The sequence below is a fragment of the Panicum virgatum genome, chromosome 9N, assembly GCF_016808335.1.
Source record: "Panicum virgatum strain AP13 chromosome 9N, P.virgatum_v5, whole genome shotgun sequence".
NCBI classification, from domain to species: domain Eukaryota; kingdom Viridiplantae; phylum Streptophyta; class Magnoliopsida; order Poales; family Poaceae; genus Panicum; species Panicum virgatum.
In genome coordinates, this window is record NC_053153.1 from 154,582 (window position 1) to 176,230 (window position 21,649).

Below are 21,649 nucleotides of genomic sequence, written 5' to 3' on the forward strand. Positions count from 1 at the left end.
AATACGGACACTAGAATAATACATAAATATTGGTGTTCTTTACAAACATGGTCAATTATTTACAACAAAGCTGGAATGATACCATGTATGGAACAACTGTGGAACAAAGCCAGAATTATAAACTAGGTGCTCACTTCAGAGTTTATGGACCTAGCTGAGAATTAAAAAAAATATTTAAGAATACTTGCAAATCTTGGGTTTTAAGAACTAATAACTCTGCTGACAGGCTGTATTATATTCCTTTCACAATCATACTCGACACCACTAATAGTTTGGGTACAAAACAGCAGGAATGTACAAATGCAATGCAAACCAACCAACCAACCAACCATCATACATACGCTTCACATAGGCTGTTTACAGACGAGGCCACCGTATAGTATATTAGTATGTACGTAATTACGTATACATACATGTATATACTAGAAAGAAAAACGATGCTGTTCCAAACTCGTCCCCAAAGTATGTACTGTACTGTGATATTCCTACCAACTGCTACTGATCCATGTTCACAGTACAATCACCTTGTGCTTGCTGCGGAATGGTGACAGCAGGGAAAACGACCGAGAAGCTGCGGCAGTAAACAAGCATAGTGAGCATTCCACGAACAAGTTCTGGAAATAAATTCAGATAGTGCTCATTTGGATCAGCTTGAGCATTAAGAACAAGAAACAGGCGTTTCCATTTCACAAAATATTTTAGTAGCGACAATATTAAAGAGATGCACATGATTATGAAAAATACATTCAAAAGACACACTGTGCATGTGCTATTAATAGTAACCTTTAGAAGAAGCACCAGAGTCCTCTTGTGAAATGAGATTCTTCAGCATCGACCCTGAAATATTAACCACAGCAAGGTGGTGAGCTCTTGACATTTGACAATTGGCATGGATGTATATATTTCCATATCTTCTTTTTCTAGTGTTTGCTTTTCTTAAACAATATTAGCAGAATCCCCTTGTTATATAATGGCCTTATACAAACAGCATTACGTATTTAATAAGTTAATAAACTATTTGGGACAGACTACATACCATCTCCCGCTGGGGATTCATCAACTGATGATGCATCATAATCCACTGCACCCTCTGTCAAAGCAGAAGCGTGGCTTTTCCTGCCAAATTTTAAAAGTTTCCTAAATCCTTTTGGCTCTTTGCTTCGAGGTTTTTCATTTACCTCATTGCCGTCAAGTGAAGAGTGCACAGGCTCAGGTACTCGAGCCTTAATGTTATCTGCAGGCACAAGCGATTCTGATTCTTGCACAGGCAATGGACTGTAGTCTGAAGCATTCTCCAGCGATGTCACCCTAGCAAAAGGGGCCTGGTAGGGTTTCTCCGCGGCAGCCAAGGATGGCATCTCAGGTTCATTCTTTCGACACTCAGTCACCACCTAATCACAACAGGCATTCTTTTATAACTCTAGCTCATGTGATCCCGTAATCAAATAATAATGGCATCATAAAAAGAAACATTCAATTTTATTATGAATGAGCAAATTTGGCCTTTTAATTACATACCAAATCAGAAATATTATGCAGAGAAACAGTGAGATAGATCATGATGAACAAAGGTTTGAATGAGAACCGAAAAGAACAGTGTAAAGAACATACCTCGTATGAGTTCCCCTGGTCATCAGGTCCACTGGTGACAGGGCTCTCAGCATCCGGAAGAATAAGTGGAGAAGGTGGACCTCTGATGGCAGTATACTCCAATTCTGGACTGGGCTCCTCTGTCCTGTCATCACTAGAAGTTTCCTTTGCTGAATTTCTTTCAGAATGTAGAGTGACTGGAGGTGTTGAAACCACCTCATTTTCAAGCATCACAACAGTTTTCTCAACTACCACACTGTCATCGCTGCTATTCATCCTTGACATGTTACCATTAATTTTCTTTACACCAGCAGTTTCTGTTGTAGGAGCTTTACCTCCATGTGAAACCACTTTCTTTTCTTTGGCAGCTACTGCATTAGTCACAACAGCAGGAGCTTGTGGGGATTTGACTTTCAGTTCTGGTAGTGTTGCTGATTTACTCTGGTCAAGTTGCATTATAGCTGAAATTTTCTTTCTTTGGGTATCCTGTGGCATGCTTCTTTTCCGTGGGTGGTCCACGCTTGCTGACTTGGGATTTGAAGGATGGTCAGTAAAACCACTGGTTTTAGGTTCAGCAAGTTTTTTCAATCGCTCACTGGATGATTCGGCTTTCCCACTTTTCTCCTTCATATCTGTCAATGATGAGGTTGACTTACTAACTGCATTTGTATTACCAATTAGTTTGCTTGCTTTTGCTGTTTTGGGGGGATGGGGATCAGTTCCTGTGGTAGTTTTGGCAGGAAATTTTCTGAGAGGTGAAGAGGATGCAGGTTCTGCATCACTGAACTTTGAGCTCTTGCAGGTACTGGGAGAAACCTTGGAAGAAGGTTTCACTTTGGGCTGCTGCAGTGTGGTTGATGCACTGGAAGTGCTACTTCTTGCAGCAATTCTCTTTTGCCTCTCCAGCTTAAGCCTCTCTAGCCGTTTCATCTGTTCCTCTTCCTGGAAATGCAAAAAATTGCCAATTCGATGTTGCAAAGTATTAGAAATCTAGCAGAGACAACCAAAGTTGACAGGTTAGACTATTTTTATCAATATATAAATATCCATTGTAAGAAAACACAGGACAACAAGAACCACTATCCTAATTCGAGTTATTCTTCATGTTCGATCATTTGTCTTGTATGCCTAACGGCAGCTCAGCTCATTTAAACACTGCACAGTGGCCAGCCACAGCAACAACCAAAGTTGTCAGGTTAGACTATTTTTATCAATATAAATAAAAATCCACTGTAAGTGTTGAAGTATAAGTGAATTGCTTATCTTTTGGGTTGAATTGGTTGGTGCATGCAACTCAATATGGTATTAGGGCCGGAGGTCTCGAGTTCGAATCCTGGTGGGCTCGATTAAATAAAATAATTGCAGCCGACTCCTAATTTCCACATTTGAGACCTAAGGGAACCTGCACGTGAGGGGGGGGGGGGGGGGGGGTGAAGTATAAGTGAATTGCCCACCTCTTCCCATCAGCTTAAGCTTTTGGGTTGAATTGGTTGGTGCATGCAAGTTATTCTTCATGTTAGATCATTTGTCTTGTATGCCTAAACGGCAGCTCAGCTCATTTAAACACTGCACGGCGGCCAACTCCTGCCATTTAAACATCCGTTTATCATCCTGATTAAACAATCATTTTCCTTAATAATTGGCTAAATGGTAGGTGAATCTTGCGTAAATACTTATAATTTGTAAACCTTGATTCTAAGGCAACTTTTCCTAAAGTGCATTTATTAGGTAGTGACAGCTATAGTTGTCTTCCTAAGTACCGAACACTATTTTGTGGAGCAATTACATGAACTTGGTCAACTTGGTCTGTGTTCCACTAAGTCAACTTGGTGGATAGCCTGTTAGATAAATCAACTTGGTCTGTGTTCCACTAAGTCAGACTAGGTCGGGAGCAGTACTTAGGAATTCTGGTTGTTTTAAAAAATAAAACACATATTTGTATTTCACATCAAAACTACAGGATTCTTGACAATCTAATGGGAGAACATCAAACCTGAAAATTTAAATTAAGTAAAACACTAGCTAGGTCAAAGGACAAACGCTGAGGACAAGGAGCATCAGATGTTGTCATGCATAAGTATGTACGATTGAATTCGCAGAAAAGGATTTATAAAAAAGTAATGCACCAATACCTGCTCTTTCTTTGCCTTTTGAAGATCCGCTTTATATACTCGCAAGTTTTGTGCACGCTTCTGTGCATCAGTCATTGGGCCCTTTGATGATGATAATCTCCTCACTGAAGCATCTTTCCTTCGTTTATCCAAACTCTCCTGTGAATTTCTTATCCTCTTATCTTTCTCTGGCTTCTTTACTTCAGCATTGGTCAACGCTGCCTCTTCCACAGGTGAATCTTCAACCATGGTGGCAGGTTGGCTCTGCATCTGACTGTAATCCATTGCTGGATCATATCCAAATGAAATGTTTTCGCATCCACGCTCTGGCATCAACTCATCTGGCTCATAGAAAAGCTGACCACCAGCTTTAGCATCTGATATCTTCTGAACAGTTGAGGGAAGCTCAACATCTATGTCAATTGCAGTACGGCTTTCTGGTCCAAAATTATCATCTGAGGTGAACCTAAGAGGTATCATGAAAGACTCATCTGCCATGCTGTGCGCATTTTTCCCCATCAGTGTAGGGTTCTTGTACTGTGCTTCCACAAGAGGGTCTAAAGAACTCCCTCTGTCTGTTGACTTTTCCTGCCCATAAATCATGAAGTCATCACTTGCTCCTCTCCTGTATCTTGCATCTCCACCTTCAATCTCCTTTATGCCATCACTAGCAACGCCACTACCTTGCCCAGACATCATAAGTTCATCACCAGACAGCATCTGATGCGGCCTAGTCCTCCCATTTTCTATGTTGAAACCTACTGTATTACGTTCATTGGCACCAGCAGAATCTCGCTCTGTCACGAGAATAGAATCATCAATGCATGTGCTCTCCTTCTTCCTTGCTGGGGGAGGTTTGTTTTCACTGGCGAATAGGTCAGCATCATTATCTCTTGTCTTCTCATCAGCTCTTAGCAGGAAACTTTGGAAGACATTCCAGTTCCCTTGATCTCCATCTTGCCCATACGACATTTCATCCTTATTATGATCATCTGCAGACTCAAGAATGATCTTTCTAGCATCTTTCTTCTTTGAACTTGAGCTCTTATTCTGTTTCTTTCTGGGCTTGGTGTTCAGATCATCACTGTCCTCAGATGCTACATCTGAACCTGTTTGTGATTCAATCTCCGATGATCCATGTCTTTTTGACGTTACATTTATGTTCCGTATGACAACCACACTGGGCTTCTTCTTGCCTGTCCTTTTATTCTTGTTATGGGACCAGTGACCATAAGAAGTCTCCCTCTCTGAACCGCTCTGGTCACTTTCGTCATCTGAAGTTTCTGAGTCCTTGCTATCTGAGTATTTCTTTGATACTCTCCTTTCTGAGTGGTGGTACCTGGTATCATCGATTGGGGGGTAGGGGGGAGGGTAATATGGGTTCATTCCAGGATAGTAAGGTATGCCTTGCATAGAGTAAGGCGGATGCATAGCCAACGGTGGATATGCTGACTGATATGGACCATGGAAGAACTCATGGGGAGCTCCAGAGTGATGAATTGTCCTCTGATCTGCCAAGCAACAGAAGTAATTGCTAAGATCCAAGGACATTTTATTAAGTCATACTAAATGGGAAAACAACTTTAAAATCAAGCATGGGACAAATAGCTTCAAGGAGTTAGTCAACAGTTGTGCAAATAATGAATGAACAGGAAATCCAGCATCCATCAAAAGAAAGGTTCCTGGATACTAATTATCCAATCTTGTGGAAAAATAAGCTATCGTGAGCTTTCTAGAATGTAAGTTAAGTCATTGCACCAAACAGCAATGAGGTTATTCGCTTGGAGGGTGTTAAGACATCGAAATATACCTGCTTTAGAAGCATCTTCACTTGCATCTCCGTTGGAAACAGACATTGTTTCCATAGTTTGTTTCATGCTGTCCCCCATAAACATTATGCCAGAAGGATTAAAAGGAGGAAATTCGGAGCGTGCAGACATTGCTTCAGGTTCAACCTCGATCCACTGTCCAGTTTCATGCTTTTGCTTCCACAGCCCAATGAATTGTGTACATGCCTTCCTATTTATTGAAAGCACACCATAGCGGTTTGCATAAAAGGATTTAATGTTAATGCAGTGAAAATTTGCTTTCAGGCAACTGTGTAGCTTAGTCAAGGAGGTCATGCAGAGTTAAGTCTTTACGCTTGTTCGAGGGTGTGAGTGTCACCTAGATCCCCAATCAATTAATTTGTAGTTTCATGACCCCCAATTTACCAAGCGGTTCACTAGAGGTCCAAATCTCCCCAAGTCCCTATTAGTGTTGATCAGCCTATTGGGCATCTCCATAGCATCCATGTCACCCTAATTTTGCCAATGCATCATTCATATCACTAATAGCCCTCACATGACAGTCAATGAACAAACAAAATATCTGATGAGACCCACTGCAGAGCTAGTGGGCTCTGGTCGTGTTTGTGCCTTTACTGTAATAGTTTGTAAAGTGGTGTGAGTTGTATTGAGTACAGGGGTGGTCTAATCCCTGTACTCTTTCCTTTTTTCCTATCTTAAATGAAATGATGCGCAGTTCTGCGCTGTTCAAGAAAAAAAGAGACCCACTGCAGAGAGATGGAGGGTGGAGTGATGACCCACTGACTTAGTGTTCAAGATGGCACATAGTCAGCATATCAGTTAAGAAGGTTTGGATCTCGTCCGAAACACAAACACTTAAAAAGCTTAGGACTTATAACTGCAAACTATTAGTTTAGGAACCTAAATGATACCCTCAAACAAGTTTAGGGATTGCTCGTGCACTGTATACTTTAAAAAGAAAAACACAAGGGCAGTGCTCCTTTTATGAAAGAACCATCCATATCTTGGTTTACCAATGATACGTAAGATACTGATAAAGCCATATAGCTGAAGCTACTTTTATATTGCAACAGCTTCCAATATTTGGGTTCTCTCAACAATTTTCAATATTTGGAAAATAGCCTGCCGGCTCCCACATTATACTGTTACCAGAGGTCAGCAGTCCCAACATCATGTGGCGGATGTACAGGATACTGGATACTCAAAATGAGATGCCCAACCTAGCAGGCAGGGTGTTTCTAAGACATAAGAAGGATATACTTACATCAAGCGAGAAGCACCAAAACGCTCTGCAAATGTGATCAAATACACCAAGTTGTCAATATCAAACCCTGCTGCTACAGCCCGTGCAAATGCCATAGCCTGCTCTTTACGTAATACTGTTTTGCGCGTCTCTAACACTCTGAGCAGTTGAGCTCTACAAAAAAAATACAAAGCGCATAATAAGATTATTGTAATAACAGCATCCTATAATGCAGTTAAATTCACCATGCAAAAAAAATACAGATGAGAGCTTCTCCAAAAACGTGCATGTGCACACAAATTAAACAACTCTTCCAAAAATTAAACAGATCACGGCCATGACATTGGTGCATAGAGGCAGGATGTTTTTTTCCCTTATCTAAAAAAAGTTAAAAATAGTAAAAGAATCGAATGGTGATAATGCCATAAGTATATACATTTCTTCATTAAATGGTGCACATGCTACTCCATAAATGAAGATTAGTTATTAGTTCTATTTAAAACATTATGTGTGTGCTTGGATTGAGCCCTGGCAGGCGATCCCAGCCCAAGGCAACTAAAATCGGACACCTGGGAGCGCTGCTGTCAAGGGCGTTGGCACTTAGGGTAGCAGGCCCTCGACTACGAAGCTCGTAGCTATGGCCGGTATAATCGCCCGCCCTTTGCTCTGGTTGATCTATGGTGAGCAAGAGGGAGACTAGAGAGAAGAGATAGGTTTGGAAGGAGTTCGTTCTTGCTTGATTGTTCCTCACGATTACATCTAGATAATATAGTCTTTTTTTTTGAAGTAAATAATATAGAGTCTTTCCAAAACAAACTAGGAAACAAATCCCTACTAATTAGGGCGCGTGGCCCTCTGCGGTTGCCGTGGCACGGCCCTTGCTGTGGCTGTACTGGACGCCCCACATGACATCTCTCCCCCCTGGAGAAGCAGCTCGTCCTCGAGCTGGAACGTTGGATGCTGCTCAATGAAGGCGTCGATGTCCTCCCAAGTCGTTGAAGACGCTGGTTCCCCTTTCCACTGAATGAGAACCTGCCGAACACCCTGCGCCAGCCTAGCGCGAACTGCTCGTTCCGGCTCAGGAACAGCTGCCCCATGATGAACCGTGGGCAATGGCGGCGGCGCATCAGGAGTACCCACGAACTTCTTCAGCAAGCCGATGTGGAACACGTCATGGAGTCGAGAGCAAGGAGGTAGCTGTAGTCGTACAGCGACGTTGTTGATGCACTCGATGACGCGGTGGGGGCCGTAGAACCGCGGCTTCAGCTTGCCACGCGTGACCGTAGGCAGGGACGCCGGAGCCCGATGTCGGAGACGTAGCCCCGCCCAGTCCCCCACCGTGTAGGAGACGGCCCGATGCCCCTTGTCGTAGTGGCGCTTCGGGACCGCCTGGGCTTGTTCGAGCCTTTAGCGCACGTCTGCTAGGAGCTCGTCGCGGTCTGACATGTTCTTAGCCACGGCAGCCACCCGAGTCTCGCCAGGCTCATAGGAGCGGATCGTCGGAGGGTCGCGGCCGTAGACGATCCGGAACGGCGTGTCCTTGAGCGACGTCAGGTACGCGGTGTTGTATGTGTACTCCGCCCAAGGAAGCCACCGAAGCCACTGTCGGGGATGATCACCGGTGAAGCAGCGAAGGTACATCACGATGACCTTATTGGCAGCCTCGGTTTGGCCGTCCGACTGCGGGTGGAACGCCGTGGTCATGTGGAGCTTCGTTCCCATGAGGCGCATAAGTTCCCTCCAGAATGCCGACGTGAATATGGGGTCGCGGTCGGAGACAAGGGACTGAGGTATCCCGTGCAACCGGACGATGTCGACGAAGAAGGCCTGTGCCACGGACTCAGCCGTATATGGGTGAGCGAGCGGAATGAAATGGCAACACTTACTGAAGCGATCAACCACTGTGAGGATCACCGATTTCCCCCCGACACGAGGCAGACCTTCCACGAAATCCAGACCAAGATCGGTCCAGACCGTCGCCGGCACTAGTAGCGGTAGCAGCAATCCCGCCGGATGTAAGTGTTCCGACTTGTAGCGCTGACAGGTAGTGCACTCGCGGACGAAGTCCTGGACGACGCGCCGGAAGTTGGGGGTGTGGAAGTCACGGCGCAGCCGGTGCAGCATGCGCTGGACGCCCTCGTGGCCGTCCTCATGTACAGCGGCGACGATCTCGGCCAGCAGAGGCGACGACGGGGCGATGTAGAGGCGGGCGGAGTAGGTGACGAGGCCGTCGATGATGGACCACGGTGCTGGCCGGTGACCAGCCGTGATCTTATCGCGCAGGGCTACCAGAGCCGGATCTGTGGCCTACGCTTGCCGGAGTTTGTCGATGAAGTCGAACCGCGGCGCTGAGATGGTGAGGATGGCGGACTCCTCAGCGTCCCGGCGCGACAGAGCATCTGCCACGATGTTCATTGCGCCCGGCTTGTAGTCGACGGTGAAGTCGTACCCCAAGAGTTTGCCGACCCAGTGATGCTGCGGGATAGTAGCCAAGCGCTGATCCAACAAGTAATTAAGACTATAGTGATCAGTACGAACCTGGAATCGGCGGCCCCAGAGGTATGGTCGCCAATGCTGCACGACATGGACCAAGCCGATTAGCTCGCGCTCGTATGCCGCGAGGGAACGATGGTGAGGCGCCACCGGTTGGCTGAAGAATGCCACTGGGTGCTTGTCTTGAAGCAGAACGGCACCGAACCCGTGCGTCGATGCATCGCACTCGACGACGAACTGCTGGTCGAAGTTCGGAAGGCGTAGCACCGGAGCGGACGTGACCGCCGTCTTGAGGGCCTCGAACGCCGCTGCGGCCTCTGCGGACCAGTGGAAGCCCTCTTTTCGCAGCAGGGCAGTCAGTGGCGCCGCTATCGCCTCGTAGTCACGCACGAACCGGCGGTAGTACCCGGCGAGCCCCAGGAATCCGCATACCGCCCGGCTGTGGCCACTCGCGCACCACCTGCACCTTGGGGGGATCCATGGCGACGCCGTCGGCCGAGATGATGTGGCCCAGGTACTGGATGGAGGACACCCCAAAGGCGCACTTCGATCGCTTGACAAAGAGCTGGTGGCGCTGGAGAGTGCTAAGGACGATGCGTAGGTGATCAACCTAGGTGTCGCTAAAGATCAGGATGTCGTCGAAGAAGACGAGGACGAAGCGACGTAGGAAGGGCTGCAACACCTCGTTCATTAGCGCCTGGAATGTCGCCGGCGCGTTGCAGAAGCCGAACGGCATCACCAGAAACTCGAACAAGCCCTCATGTGTGTGGAACGCCGTCTTGTGTACATCTGCAGGAACCATCCGTACCTGATGATAGCTAGAACGAAGGTCGAGTTTGGTAAAGAACTTGGCCCCGCGAAGTTCATCGATCAGCTCGGTCACCACCGGGATGGGGAACGCGTCTTTCACCGTGATGGCGTTGAGTGCCCTATAGTCAGCACAAAAACGCCACGAGTCGTCGGGGTTCATGACGAGCAGCACTGGAGACGAGAAGGCCGACAAGCTGCGGCGGATCAACCCCTGGGCGAGCATGGTGGCACACTGGCGTTCCAACTCATCTTTGTGGGCGACGGGGTACCGGTATGGCCTGACCGCCACGGGCTGGGCGCCTGGAGTCAAGGTGATTTTGTGGTTACAGGAGCGGGCCGGCGGGAGCCCCTGCGGGTCGGCGAAGACCGGCTCGAAGTCTGCAAGGAGGGCCTCCATGATGTTCTCGGTGCTGTAGGCCTGCAGAGATGGCGCAGGTCCGCCCGCGACTCCGCGCCAGACGACTTGATGGTCGCGGCGCTAGAAGGACATGGTGAGGGTGCCGAAGTCCCACAGGATTGGCCCTAGCGCAGCCAACCATTGTGTGCCCAGCACGATGTCGTACCCCGCCAGCGGTAAGACGAAGAGATCCGCGGCGAAGGGTTCGCCGTTGATGGCGAAAGCCGTGTTGCGGAAGACCCCAAGGCACGGAACGCGCTCACCATTGGCGACCGTGACCTTCAAGCCCCCCTGGCATTCCAGCCGCAGATTGCACCCACGGGCAGCCTCCTCCGAGATGAAGTTGTGCGTTGATCCGGAGTCGAGGAGCGCCAAGAGGGACGTGGTGCCCAGCTGTAGCGGCACCTGCATCGTCTCGCTCATGCGGACGCCGGCGATGGCGTGCAGCGAGATCAGCGGTTCCGTCGTTTCGGCGGCGGCGGCGGCGTCTTCGTCGTCGTCATCGGCCTCGGCAAGGTCCACCAAGAAGATGCGCTGCCAGACCCGATTGTGCCCCCGGCCGAACTTCTCATTAAAATTGAAGCAGAGGTCGAGGCGTCGGCGCTCTTCCATCTCAGCCTGAGAGAGGCGCTTGACGGGACGGCCGTCGACGTTGGCGGGCGCGGTCACCGCTGGTGGCTGCGGCGGCGGTGGCGCGGCCGCCGGTGGCTGAGGCAGGGCCAGACGCGCCGATGGGGACGGCAGGATGCCCCGAGACGACACTCTGGACGGCACCGGTGGTGGAGTCGAGGCCGCGACGCACTGATCGCGCATCTCCAATTTGCGCGCCAGACTCATGGCGAGGGCGAGTGTCTGCGGGTTGTGGATTTCGACGTCGAGGGAGAGCGGCGGCTGCAGCCCGGTCGTGAAGATCTGGACACGTTGCTCCTCCTGAGGATGCCGGCGAGCGGCAGCAAGGCCTGGAAGCGGTCTTGATACTCGACGACGGAGCCGGTACGCTTGCACGCCATGAGCTCGCCCAAGGGATTGGAGCGAGTCGGTGGCCCAAAGCGCAGGTGAAGTAGCTCCGTGAACCGTCGCCATGGTGGCGTGCCTTTGTCTTGCTACACCTGGATGTACCAGAGTTGTGCACCCTCCTCCAAGTTATAAGATGCCATCCAGACCTTCTCTTCCTCGGCGATCCGCTGCTGCCGGAAGTACGACTCGCAGCGATTGATGAAGATGAGGGGGTCGGATTTCCCGTCGTAACGAGGAAAATCCATCTTCTGGAACCGCGGCGGACGATCGATGCGGTGGTCACCGTCAGGCTGCTGATTGTTCGATGATGAGGCGTCGGTGGTGCGTTGCTCCAGGGTGTCGAACCAGACTTGCTGGCTCTCCACCGTCGCGGCGAGCTTGGTGATGACGGCCGCGAGGTCGGCCGTCGAGGGTTGTTCCGCCATGGATGACGAGACGGATGATGACAGAGATGAAGGCGCGGCGGCTGTGGGCGATGGAAGCGGCGGCGTAGCGTGCGAGGATCGACTGGAACGTGATACCAGGTTGTCAAGGGCGTTGGCGCTTAGGGTAGCAGGCCCTCCACTACGAAGCTCGTAGCTATGGCCGGTATGATCGCCTGCCCTTTGCTCTGGTTGATCTATGGTGAGCAGGAGGGAGACTAGAGAGAAGAGATAGGTTTGGAAGGAGTTTGTTCTTGCTTGATTGTTCCTCACGATTACATCTAGATAATATAGTCTTTCCAAAACAAACTAGGAAACAAATCCCAACTAATCAGGGCGCATGGCCCTCTGCGGTTGCCGCGGCACGGCCCTTGCGGCGGCTGTACTGGACGCCCCACATGACAGCTGTCTGGGTCAGGCAGCAACCAAACAGCCCCTATGTGTTATCCATGTAGATTATTTTTGTTGCCATGCATGAAAAACCTTGAAGAACCACATTACAGAGAATAAAAAGGGCTGTGTTAGACATATAGGTACTTTGAATTCTCCTCCTGAGTGCCACCATTATTCTGCACTGGTAGAGTTGGCTGTGTGCCAGCCTGCCAACAATATGGAATCTCAGAATTAGATAATACATTCACACCATGACTCTTTTGTGTTCGAGAAAAATAAGTGCCACGATTCTTGTTAAAGCCCATATACTATAGGCCCATATGGCCCATGTGGTCATCTATATTGCTATCTCCACTACTGGGGAGGTTATCTTCCCAAATCCTCAATGTTAGTAAAAAATCTTTTGCAGAAAGAAAAGGTATATTTATCCATACTTTACCTTATATGGAACAAGTGACATATCTGCATCAGGATCAAAACCTGTCTTATTACCTGTAAGCAGATGGGTTAAGGACATTCAGCAACAAGGCGGAAAGACAAACATGAGCCGCCTCCAAATCAAGGAGTAGCTAGCTAATTTGTAAAGCAGAAGAGAGGAATCTCTTCCTAAAAATGTGCACTGTGATAATTAGCTCCATCTCAAAATGTACAGCTTCCAGTGAGGTAGCTAAAAGTATAACAATTAATTTCCTGATTGATAAACACAAGTGAAGATTTGCCCATGCATAAACCAGTATATACACTGGCATTTCCTTGTGCAGCCTAGTATATTAAAACTAAAGCTATCAATCTGTATCAAACTCAACAACTGTGCCTAATGCTACATCGCACCAAACCCTATTAGCAAACGAATTCTAAAAAGTACAGCCTGCATTGCAATTTGCCAAGTTTCATTGTCCAAGGAAATACAGAGTACTTTTTATCAGAAATAAATAAGTATTGCTGAGTAATTAGGTGATAAACAAAGAGCTTCACAGTATGCTGTTTTTTCTATGAATCATGATGGGAAGAAAAAAAACAAGAAATGCACATCAGTGTTTAACCTTCCATGCAGTCCACCGATTTCCCATTTTGGTCTTCCACCTAACAAAGTGCAAATAAGAACATCTCATCTTTCTGATATTACTATGTTATAATCACAAGTTATCAGGCACAGATGTCTACTTACAGTTACAGATCTCAAACCAAGACTTTCATTGACCTGGACGGAAATGGCATCTTCAATCTGTAATATTTCAGACTCTATTGTTATGACCCGCTCCAGGACCTCCGGTGTACTGACAAAACGAACAAATCTGCCAAGGCCAACCATGCAACTCACCACCCTGATAATCTAAACAAAATAAAAATGCAAATTGCCACCCCTGATGTTGTGACAAGATGAAGAGAAGCCCAGCACCAACCTCTCCACTGTTCCCCTGGTAAACCATGACGCGTCAATCTCTGGATCTGGCTCAAGTGTGATGGAATAGCCTCCCTTGGCAATCTGCTCTTGTGCAACCTTAAGATGAGCGATGAATGGGTTCAGCAAACCAGAGGCTATCTTCTCCTTCCTTCCATTCGCCACCACAACTAAATCACACCTAGAAAAGATGGGTAGAAGATAGATATAGACCATTATGATGTGCTTGCGTACTGTGCCACGATGGCATAAGCATTGGCCTTGAAATAGGACAGTAAGCCCCTGTCTGTTTTGGCTTGGGATTGTGAATATTAAGCTCAGCTTTGCATATACAAACAGGGCCTAAGATGTAGCCCTTGTATTCATTCAGAAAACAATTTAGAGCATCAGCACATCAGATGTAGCACTGCAGTTAAGTGCGCCAGACACAGCATTGAGATAGTGAAGCCTACATATGGCGAAGGATTTTTGCCATTTCGCGGAGAAATGGCCATTCGCTTCCCAGGTGGAACAAAGATGGCGGCTTTGCCATAGGCCCGAGCATCCAGAGCTCCCTCCATTTTTGGCAGCACCAGCACGTGGCAGACCAGAGGACCCACAGGGTCTTAATCAGCCGGACGACACAAAAGAAGACCAACCCAGTTCTTGGGCCAAATCAACAGAGGAAACCGAGAAATATCGCTGAAACAGGAGCGAGATTCTTGAGCAGATCCAGTAGCTCACCTGGTGCGGGTAGGGGTGAGCTGGAACACCGCCGATTCAAGCCGCGTCTCCGGCCTCATTGCAGGACAGTTGTACTCGATTCCCCTTGAGTATCAGATCTTGCAGGAAGGAGATGGAGAATTCCAGCCGGCTTGGATCAGAAGACCAATGGAAGCCAGCATCGATTTTGGAGGAAAATGTTGGTAGGAAGGAGAATTTCGGTAGCACACGGAAGGGAATCAAAGAACATGAGCAATCGGAGAAATGTTTGAAAGAAGAGATAAATAGCAATCGGAAAATAAATAATCAAATATTGGGGGCAGAGAAAGAGGTAGAGAGAGTGGTGGTGGTTGTTGAGTGCAGGGCAGACTGCAGACATACAACCAGACGAGGGTGGAGAGAGCTCCGCTGCCGCGGCTTTTGCTGCTGCTGCTGCTTTTATTTATGGTACAAGATATAAAACGGCTGGCCAAGTAACTCGTGGAAGGAAGTTACACATGGAGATTTATTATTTATATAACATGTTAATTTTTACTTTTTGCGAGGAAACAAGTTAATTAAAACTACGCTATGTAAAATTCAAACAGATATTGGGATGCACAAGTAGAAAGCTGGAGCTCCCTCAAATAAAAGAAGGCGAGGAGAGAGAGAGAGAGAGAGAGGAGGTGTATACATCGGAGAGGATATTTCATCTTTCCGCTTAGTTGGTGGCTTGGGCGATTGGCTGCAGCCTGCAGCAGAGATTAGCCGATACAGCAGAGATAGAGAGATTTGTTTTAAAGGGACATCATGACATCTCAATTTCATTTGGAAAGTGAAAGCTGTGCATGTAACTTCCTTTCTATCTTTAACTTTTTCGATAGCAAAAACATTGAGGGAGAATATATAAAACACGCAAACCAACCACCGTGCATCATATCAAAATGGGGCTGTTCCGGTTGTTGTGCTGCTAACATCATACTAGCTGATTTCAAAAAAAAAAAAATCATACAAGCTAGCCACCTTGACTATTATTAGGTCTTTTACAATTTGTTATCTGCTTGGAGTATTTCTTCATGCTTATGCACTCGTCAAACTAGTAGAAATAGTAGCTCCAATAACGTTTTGCACGTGACATTCTGAAAATTGGCCATTAAACAGTTCCTATTGTTGATAGTCAAAATTGTCACCAACCGGTCTGACCGAGCGGTCTGACCGGTCGAGGCACTGTGGCCTGTCCGGCAGGGACCGATCGGTCTGACCGGTCTAGGTAGAGTCCGAGTACAATTAGAGTTTTTCATATATTTAGATCTGTAAATAGGATTTCTTGCGGGATAAGTCCACCCCACCCTATAAATATAAAGGGTCACGGCCGATTAGGGAATCCAATCGAACAAAAATCAATACAAACTCTACTTTTTATCCTCTTCTCCAAACCCTAACTTTTCCAACCACATCTGCTGTTCTTCCTTCATCTCCGCGACGTTTGAAGGCGTTCTAGGTGGCTTGCCGATCCTAGAACAACCCTACGTGCGCCTACCCTGACGGGGTCCCTCCCGGGTTCGCGTTCGTCGGCCGTTGCCGATTCTCACCGGCGACCGGTCTGACCGGTTCCTTAGACCGGTCTGACCGCTCCACGCAGGGAGAGCTGCATCGAGCTCTTTCTCGCGCCGCACGATGTAGTGCGTTCGTGAGTTGACCGAGATTTTGCGTCAACATACTTTTTGGCAACTCCGCTGGGGAAGAAAGATCTTGGTTAGCAAAACCGATCTAATCTACCCTAAAGAAGATGGATTCCAACGCAGAAATCGACAAGGAGAACATCATCCCTTCGACATACGAGCATCTTCCGGAAGACGTCCGTCTGCTACTGGAGGAGCGCAAGAAGAAGCGCGATGAAGAAGATCTACAAGCGGCGCTTGCGAGCATCAAGGTCGATCGACGCGGCAAGGTCACCAAGATCAAAGAGATCGACTTCGCTTCCATCTCCACGGATGCATCTACTGAGGTAACACCTGCTGCAACTGCTCCACCTTCTGGTGTTACTATGGAACAAATTCAGAAATTGCTAGCTGAGCGTGATGTTTATTGGGTTAATTGGCTTAGCTCTAAGGAAAGAGAATCAGCTGGTAAGAAACCAGAAACAGCCGATGAACCTCCATCTGTTTCTACTTCTGAATTTTATGTTCCTCAACCATCGGCAACATCTCCTGTGAGTCAACCTCAATATGGGATGCCGATGAATTATTTCAGTGGTCAAACTGTGACACCTACATACACTGACCCCATTATGAGTATTCTTGGTTCGGCCAATATTAGCTGAACAAACGAGATTGTTCAGTACACACCACTAGAAATCTCCAGGAACTCAGTGCCACACTTCGGTCCTATCTCCGACGAGAAGTTCGACCGATATGTACAGCGTTGGCAAAACCGGCAGAGACCGGTCAGACCGGTATACTAGTCCGGTCCGACCGGTTCCCCCTAACCGGTCCGACCGGTCGTACAGACCGGTCCGACCGGTCCATCCGGTCAGTTTGTTTCAAACCAGCGAGAGGTATCTACATCCACACAGCCAAATTCTTCAAGTAATTTTGATAAAATGCTTACTGATTATAAGAATGATTTGGCTAATCTGCTTAGAGAAAGTTTTGGAGTGGATGTTAGAAGCAAAACCCGCACATACCAAAAGTCGTATCCTACTTCGTTTGATTCGGTTGCATACCCTGCTGGTTTTAAATTGCCTGAGTTTGTTAAATTCAGTGGGGAAGATATTAGAAGTACTTTTGAGCATATTAGTCAGTATATTGCTCAATTAGGAGAAGCTGGTTCAATAAACGAATTGAAAGTGTGTTTATTTTCTTTATCTCTAACTGGAACCGCTTTCTCATGGTTTTCATCTTTGGCCCCTAATTCTATTGGCTCATGGGAACAATTAGAGCAGAAGTTCCATGAGCATTTTTTCTATGGGCATGATGAGCTTAAATTGTCTCACTTGACATCGGTTAGACAATTGCGTGATGAATCTATCAATGATTACATAAGACGATTCCGCGATACAAAAAACCGGTGCATTAGTGTGAATATTGCAGAAAAAGATCTAGCTGATTTGGCTTTTAATGGCTTGCGCTCTCACATCAAAGAAAGATTAGAGGGCTATGATTTCTTTACCGTTACTCAGGTGCATCAAAGAGCTTTGGCTATAGAAAGCCGAAGCAAAGAGCCTCAAGAGTCTCATAGACATCATCGTTCTAGTGTGCATACTTTAGAATGCAATTCAGATTGTTCGAACGATGAGTCTAAAGATGTATATGTGCTGAGTTTGTTTGGCCATCTCAAGCCAAACCATTTACTTGTTCTGCTCTTAAGCCGATTCAGAAAAATCGACAGGATGAAAAATTTACTTTTGATGTATCCAAGTGCGAAAGGATATTTGATGAGTTATATAGGATTGGATACGTCAAGATGTCACATACTTTACCGCCGCTTGAAGAATTGAAGCAGCGAGCATATTGCAAATTTCATAATACTTTCTCGCATGCCACTAATGATTGCAATATGTTACGTAGACAAATTCAATCGGCCATTAATGAAGGACGATTGGTTATTCCTAATATGCAAATTGATTCGATTCCTTTCATGGTGCATATGTTGGAATTGAATAATCCCAAAGTGTTAGTTCGGCCAAGTCAAGCCGAATCGACAAAAGGGGAAAATATAGTTATTAGTGATGAAAGACTTGAAAAGAAGCTGACATTACAGACCTCTCAAGGCGCAAAAATACTCGGGGGGCAAGACAAGAAGAAGAAGGCCGACAACAAGTCGACCGGTCTGACCGGCCATAGTGGCGGTCTGACCGGTTCGACCGGTCTAACCGGTGCGCCCAGTAAATCTGGGAACTCCTCCAAAATCAATACAAGGCCGAGTTTTAAGGAACTCTTGGCCAAATATGAGAAGGAAGGGAGTGCTCAGAGACAGAAGGGGCGACCAAGCGAAGTCAAAGATACGAGATCATCGTCAAGACATCAAGAGCAATCGAGTCAAGGTAATTATACTTCATCTAGTGGACCGATTGCTCCATGATATTGCTAGTATCCTTACTTTTATACACCTATAGATTATAGTAGGATGCATATGCAATCATATTATATTCAATATCCTCCTATGTATCCAAATCATGCATTACTACAAAGACCGATTGTTGCTAGCAATAATCTGGTCAAGCAAGATGTTGATTGCAGTAAGGAGAATGAGAAGAGCAAGGAGCAAGATTCAAAGTATTTACAGCCGATGTGGTGTCCCTCAGGCTTGTCTCATACTCAGAAGCGAAGGTTGCAACGTATGCGCAAGAAGGAGGCAATGGAAAAACAAGTGGAGGCCGTGCCAAAGACGTCAGCGATAATGAAGGTGTGGCGGCCCAAACAAGTTGTTTCAACATCGACTTGAGCAAAACATGGCCGATAATTGTTTATCGCCTTTAGTACAAAAAATGGCCGATGTAGTGTTAATCATCACCCTTAGACAATTTTGGCTCAGAAGAATGTTTTTTGGCAAGCAAGCTTTACCAAAAAATAGGGGGGCATATGTTGACAGCCAAAATTGGCACCAACCGGTCTGACCGAGCGGTCTGACCGGTCGAGGCACTGTAGCCTGTCCGGCAGGGACCAATCGGTCTGACCGGTAGGTCCGACCGGTTTGACTGGTCCAGGTAGAGTCCGAGTACAACTAGGGTTTTTCATAGATTTAGATCTGTAAATAGGATTTCTTGCGGGATAAGTCCACCCCACCCTATAAATATAAAGGGCCACGGCCGATTAGGGAATCCAATCGAACAAAAATCAATACAAACTCTACTTTTTATCCTCTTCTCCAAACCCTAGCTTTTCCAACCCCATCTGCTGTTCTTCCTTCATCTCCGCGACATTTGAAGGCGTTCTAAGTGGCCTGCCGATTCTAGAACAACCCTACGTGCTCCTACCCTGACGGGGTCCCTCCCGGGTTCGCGTTCGTCGGCCGTCGCCAATTCTCACCGGCGACCGGTCTGACCGGTTTCTTAGACCGGTCTGACCGCTCCACGCAGGGAGAGCTGCATCGAGCTCTTTCTCACGCCGCACGATGTAGTGCGTTCGTGTGTTGACCGAGATTTTGCGTCAACACCTATGACTAAAATTCCAGTTTCCTCATCGTTCATCAGCTGCAGCCCTCAGCCCCTGCTATTATGATGAAAGTAAAACACGTGTCACAGAACAACATATTTTTCTTCATAGTTCATCAACAGATTTAAGTTCAAAAAATAGTTCATCGACGGCAACTCTCAGCACACTACGCAATTATGACAAAAATAAAACAAGCATCATAAAACAACATCTCATATCATCACAAAACGGTGGGCCACAAATAGTTTGCTACTTTAGAAGACTATAAAATATATAGTTCTTTTTCCTTAAAAAATGTGAGTGCAGTACTCGTCAGGGAAAAAGATTAAAAATGTGAGTGCAGTAATATCATCACAAACAGGCCCACAACCTAGTGATATTTTAAACTGAAAATAGAGAAATAGTAACAACAAAAATAGGTGAGGACGGGAATTGATCCTAGGGATCATTTGAAATCATAAATAGCACCCTCACCATTGAGCTACAGCTACATATGTTTTAATTATTATATGATCATTTGAATATAACTTTTTTGCTATGCTGGCTATTTCTAAATTTAAAAAAAAAATCAATCTGCGACGTTTAGCTATCTTACGTGGTGCTGATTTGTAACTTTTATTTTCGTCACTAATTTTAGGTCTGGATTGGGCTTGAAGATTTGTGACGTTTATTTTCTTCACTAATTTTGGGTTTGGGTTGGGCTAGCGGGCCGATGGCCACATTTTATGACGTTCTATGGCTTGTCACAGAACGGATTATACTTCGGTGATGAAAGTTTTCTCGTCACAGAATTTCCACCCATTTTGTCACGAGAGAACAAACTTGATGCTCTGTTTTAGGGACAGGATTCGTCATAAATTTAACACGGAATATTTTTTCGATGAATTTGGCTTCTACAGTGACAAAAATTGTTCATCACGGAAGGAATTATTTCTAATGTCAAATATATAGTATAGTATGCAAATATTATGTTGGTAGGTACTTAGTCTTCGTAGAGGAATCAGTGGCCAGGCCAGGTTGGCAGCTATGCATTCCATCATCACTTATTGATTGACTGACCGACCGCTGACAGAGTAGCATCACCTGATTATTAAGTTGTTAGAGTCGCAGTTTAAGTAATACATACATAGAATCTGGTCGGCATTATTACATATAGTAAGATCCTGTTTGGCATGGACTTTTATCCAGCTCCGGCTCCTCTGGAAGAGTTCTACCAAATGTTTTGTATGAGCAGCCATTTTTCATGAAAAATAGAGAAGCTAGAGCCGGAACAAATTTTAGAAGGTGCAGCTCCATCGATGGCATGGCCTCGTTTAGTTCGCGCTATGATAGTAGCATACTAATGAATAGTGACATTTTGACCGCTAATTACGGTGTCAAACAAAACCAGTTTACAAAACCAACTCCAAAACCCCCGCGCCAGTGACCCTGAAGAATCTAATAAGGTCTTTGACGCGCGATTAGAGGATAGTTACTGTAGCATCACTGTAGCCAATCATCGATTAATTACCGTCATTAGATTCATCGCGAAAAGTTACACCCATCTCTCAAAAGATTTTACAAATAGACTTCATTTAGTACTTTATGCATGCGAGATTCTTTTTTCGGAAAATATGCGCGCTAGTTTTGTAGAATGCCAAACAAAACCCATGTCTGCATGTTTTAGTTTGTGGCTGCATGCATACACGCCTATAAATACGCATCGGGGGTGGGTTGGGGTATATATAAGCAGGGCCGGGGAGATGGCATGGGTGTCATCCATCAGATCATCCCGGCCCGGCGGCGTCGTCGTCGTCTCGTCCTCCGATCCGCCGCCTTGTCCTCTCCCTGCACGCGCGCTCGGAGATGGCGGCCACGAGCGTGCAGGCGGCGGCGGTGCTGTGCCTGTGCTTGGTGGTGCTCGCGGCGTCCCCTCGGGCGGCGCTGGCCAACTGCCGCAACGACTGCAACGCCGCCTGTAACGGCTGGCCCGTCGTCTGCCAGCTCTCCTGCGCCAGCGCATGCATGGGAGAAGTCGGTCAGTGCTTGCTTAATTACATCGCCAGCCAACTGCTCAACAAAAAATCTGACTATTGTTTTTGTATTTAATGAATGTGATTAGGGATTTCAACCTTGAGCACGACAGC

At 46.6% G+C, this 21,649-nt stretch overlaps 1 protein-coding gene across 1 annotated transcript; it reads right to left on the minus strand.

The window, feature by feature from the left end:
- Window positions 1-2: 2 nt before the first annotated feature.
- Window positions 3-15,132, minus strand: LOC120687360 (COP1-interacting protein 7-like). Its single transcript, XM_039969329.1, has 13 exons — window positions 14,410-15,132; window positions 13,688-13,867; window positions 13,453-13,579; window positions 13,328-13,367; window positions 12,724-12,776; window positions 12,429-12,490; window positions 6,774-6,926; window positions 5,512-5,720; window positions 3,723-5,212; window positions 1,612-2,532; window positions 1,037-1,391; window positions 784-837; window positions 3-571 (listed from the first exon to the last, which is right to left on the minus strand). The coding sequence occupies exons 1-13, from the start codon at window positions 14,466-14,468 to the stop codon at window positions 510-512; spliced, it is 3,765 nt and encodes a 1,254-aa protein (XP_039825263.1). The 5' UTR covers window positions 14,469-15,132; the 3' UTR covers window positions 3-509.
- Between the last annotated feature and the right edge of the window lie 6,517 nt (window positions 15,133-21,649).

Bases quoted from the DNA above. Each gene is read 5' to 3' on its own strand.
- LOC120687360 (XM_039969329.1), bottom strand. From the start codon at position 14,468: ATGAGGCCGGAGACGCGGCTTGAATCGGCGGTGTTCCAGCTCACCCCT. The intron at 13,580-13,687 runs GTTGGTGCTGGG...TGGCCTTGGCAG, and splicing joins ACCAGGGGAACAGTGGAGAG to ATTTGTTCGTTTTGTCAGTA. The intron at 13,368-13,452 runs GTAAGTAGACAT...GCACTTTGTTAG, and splicing joins TTGGTTTGAGATCTGTAACT to GTGGAAGACCAAAATGGGAA.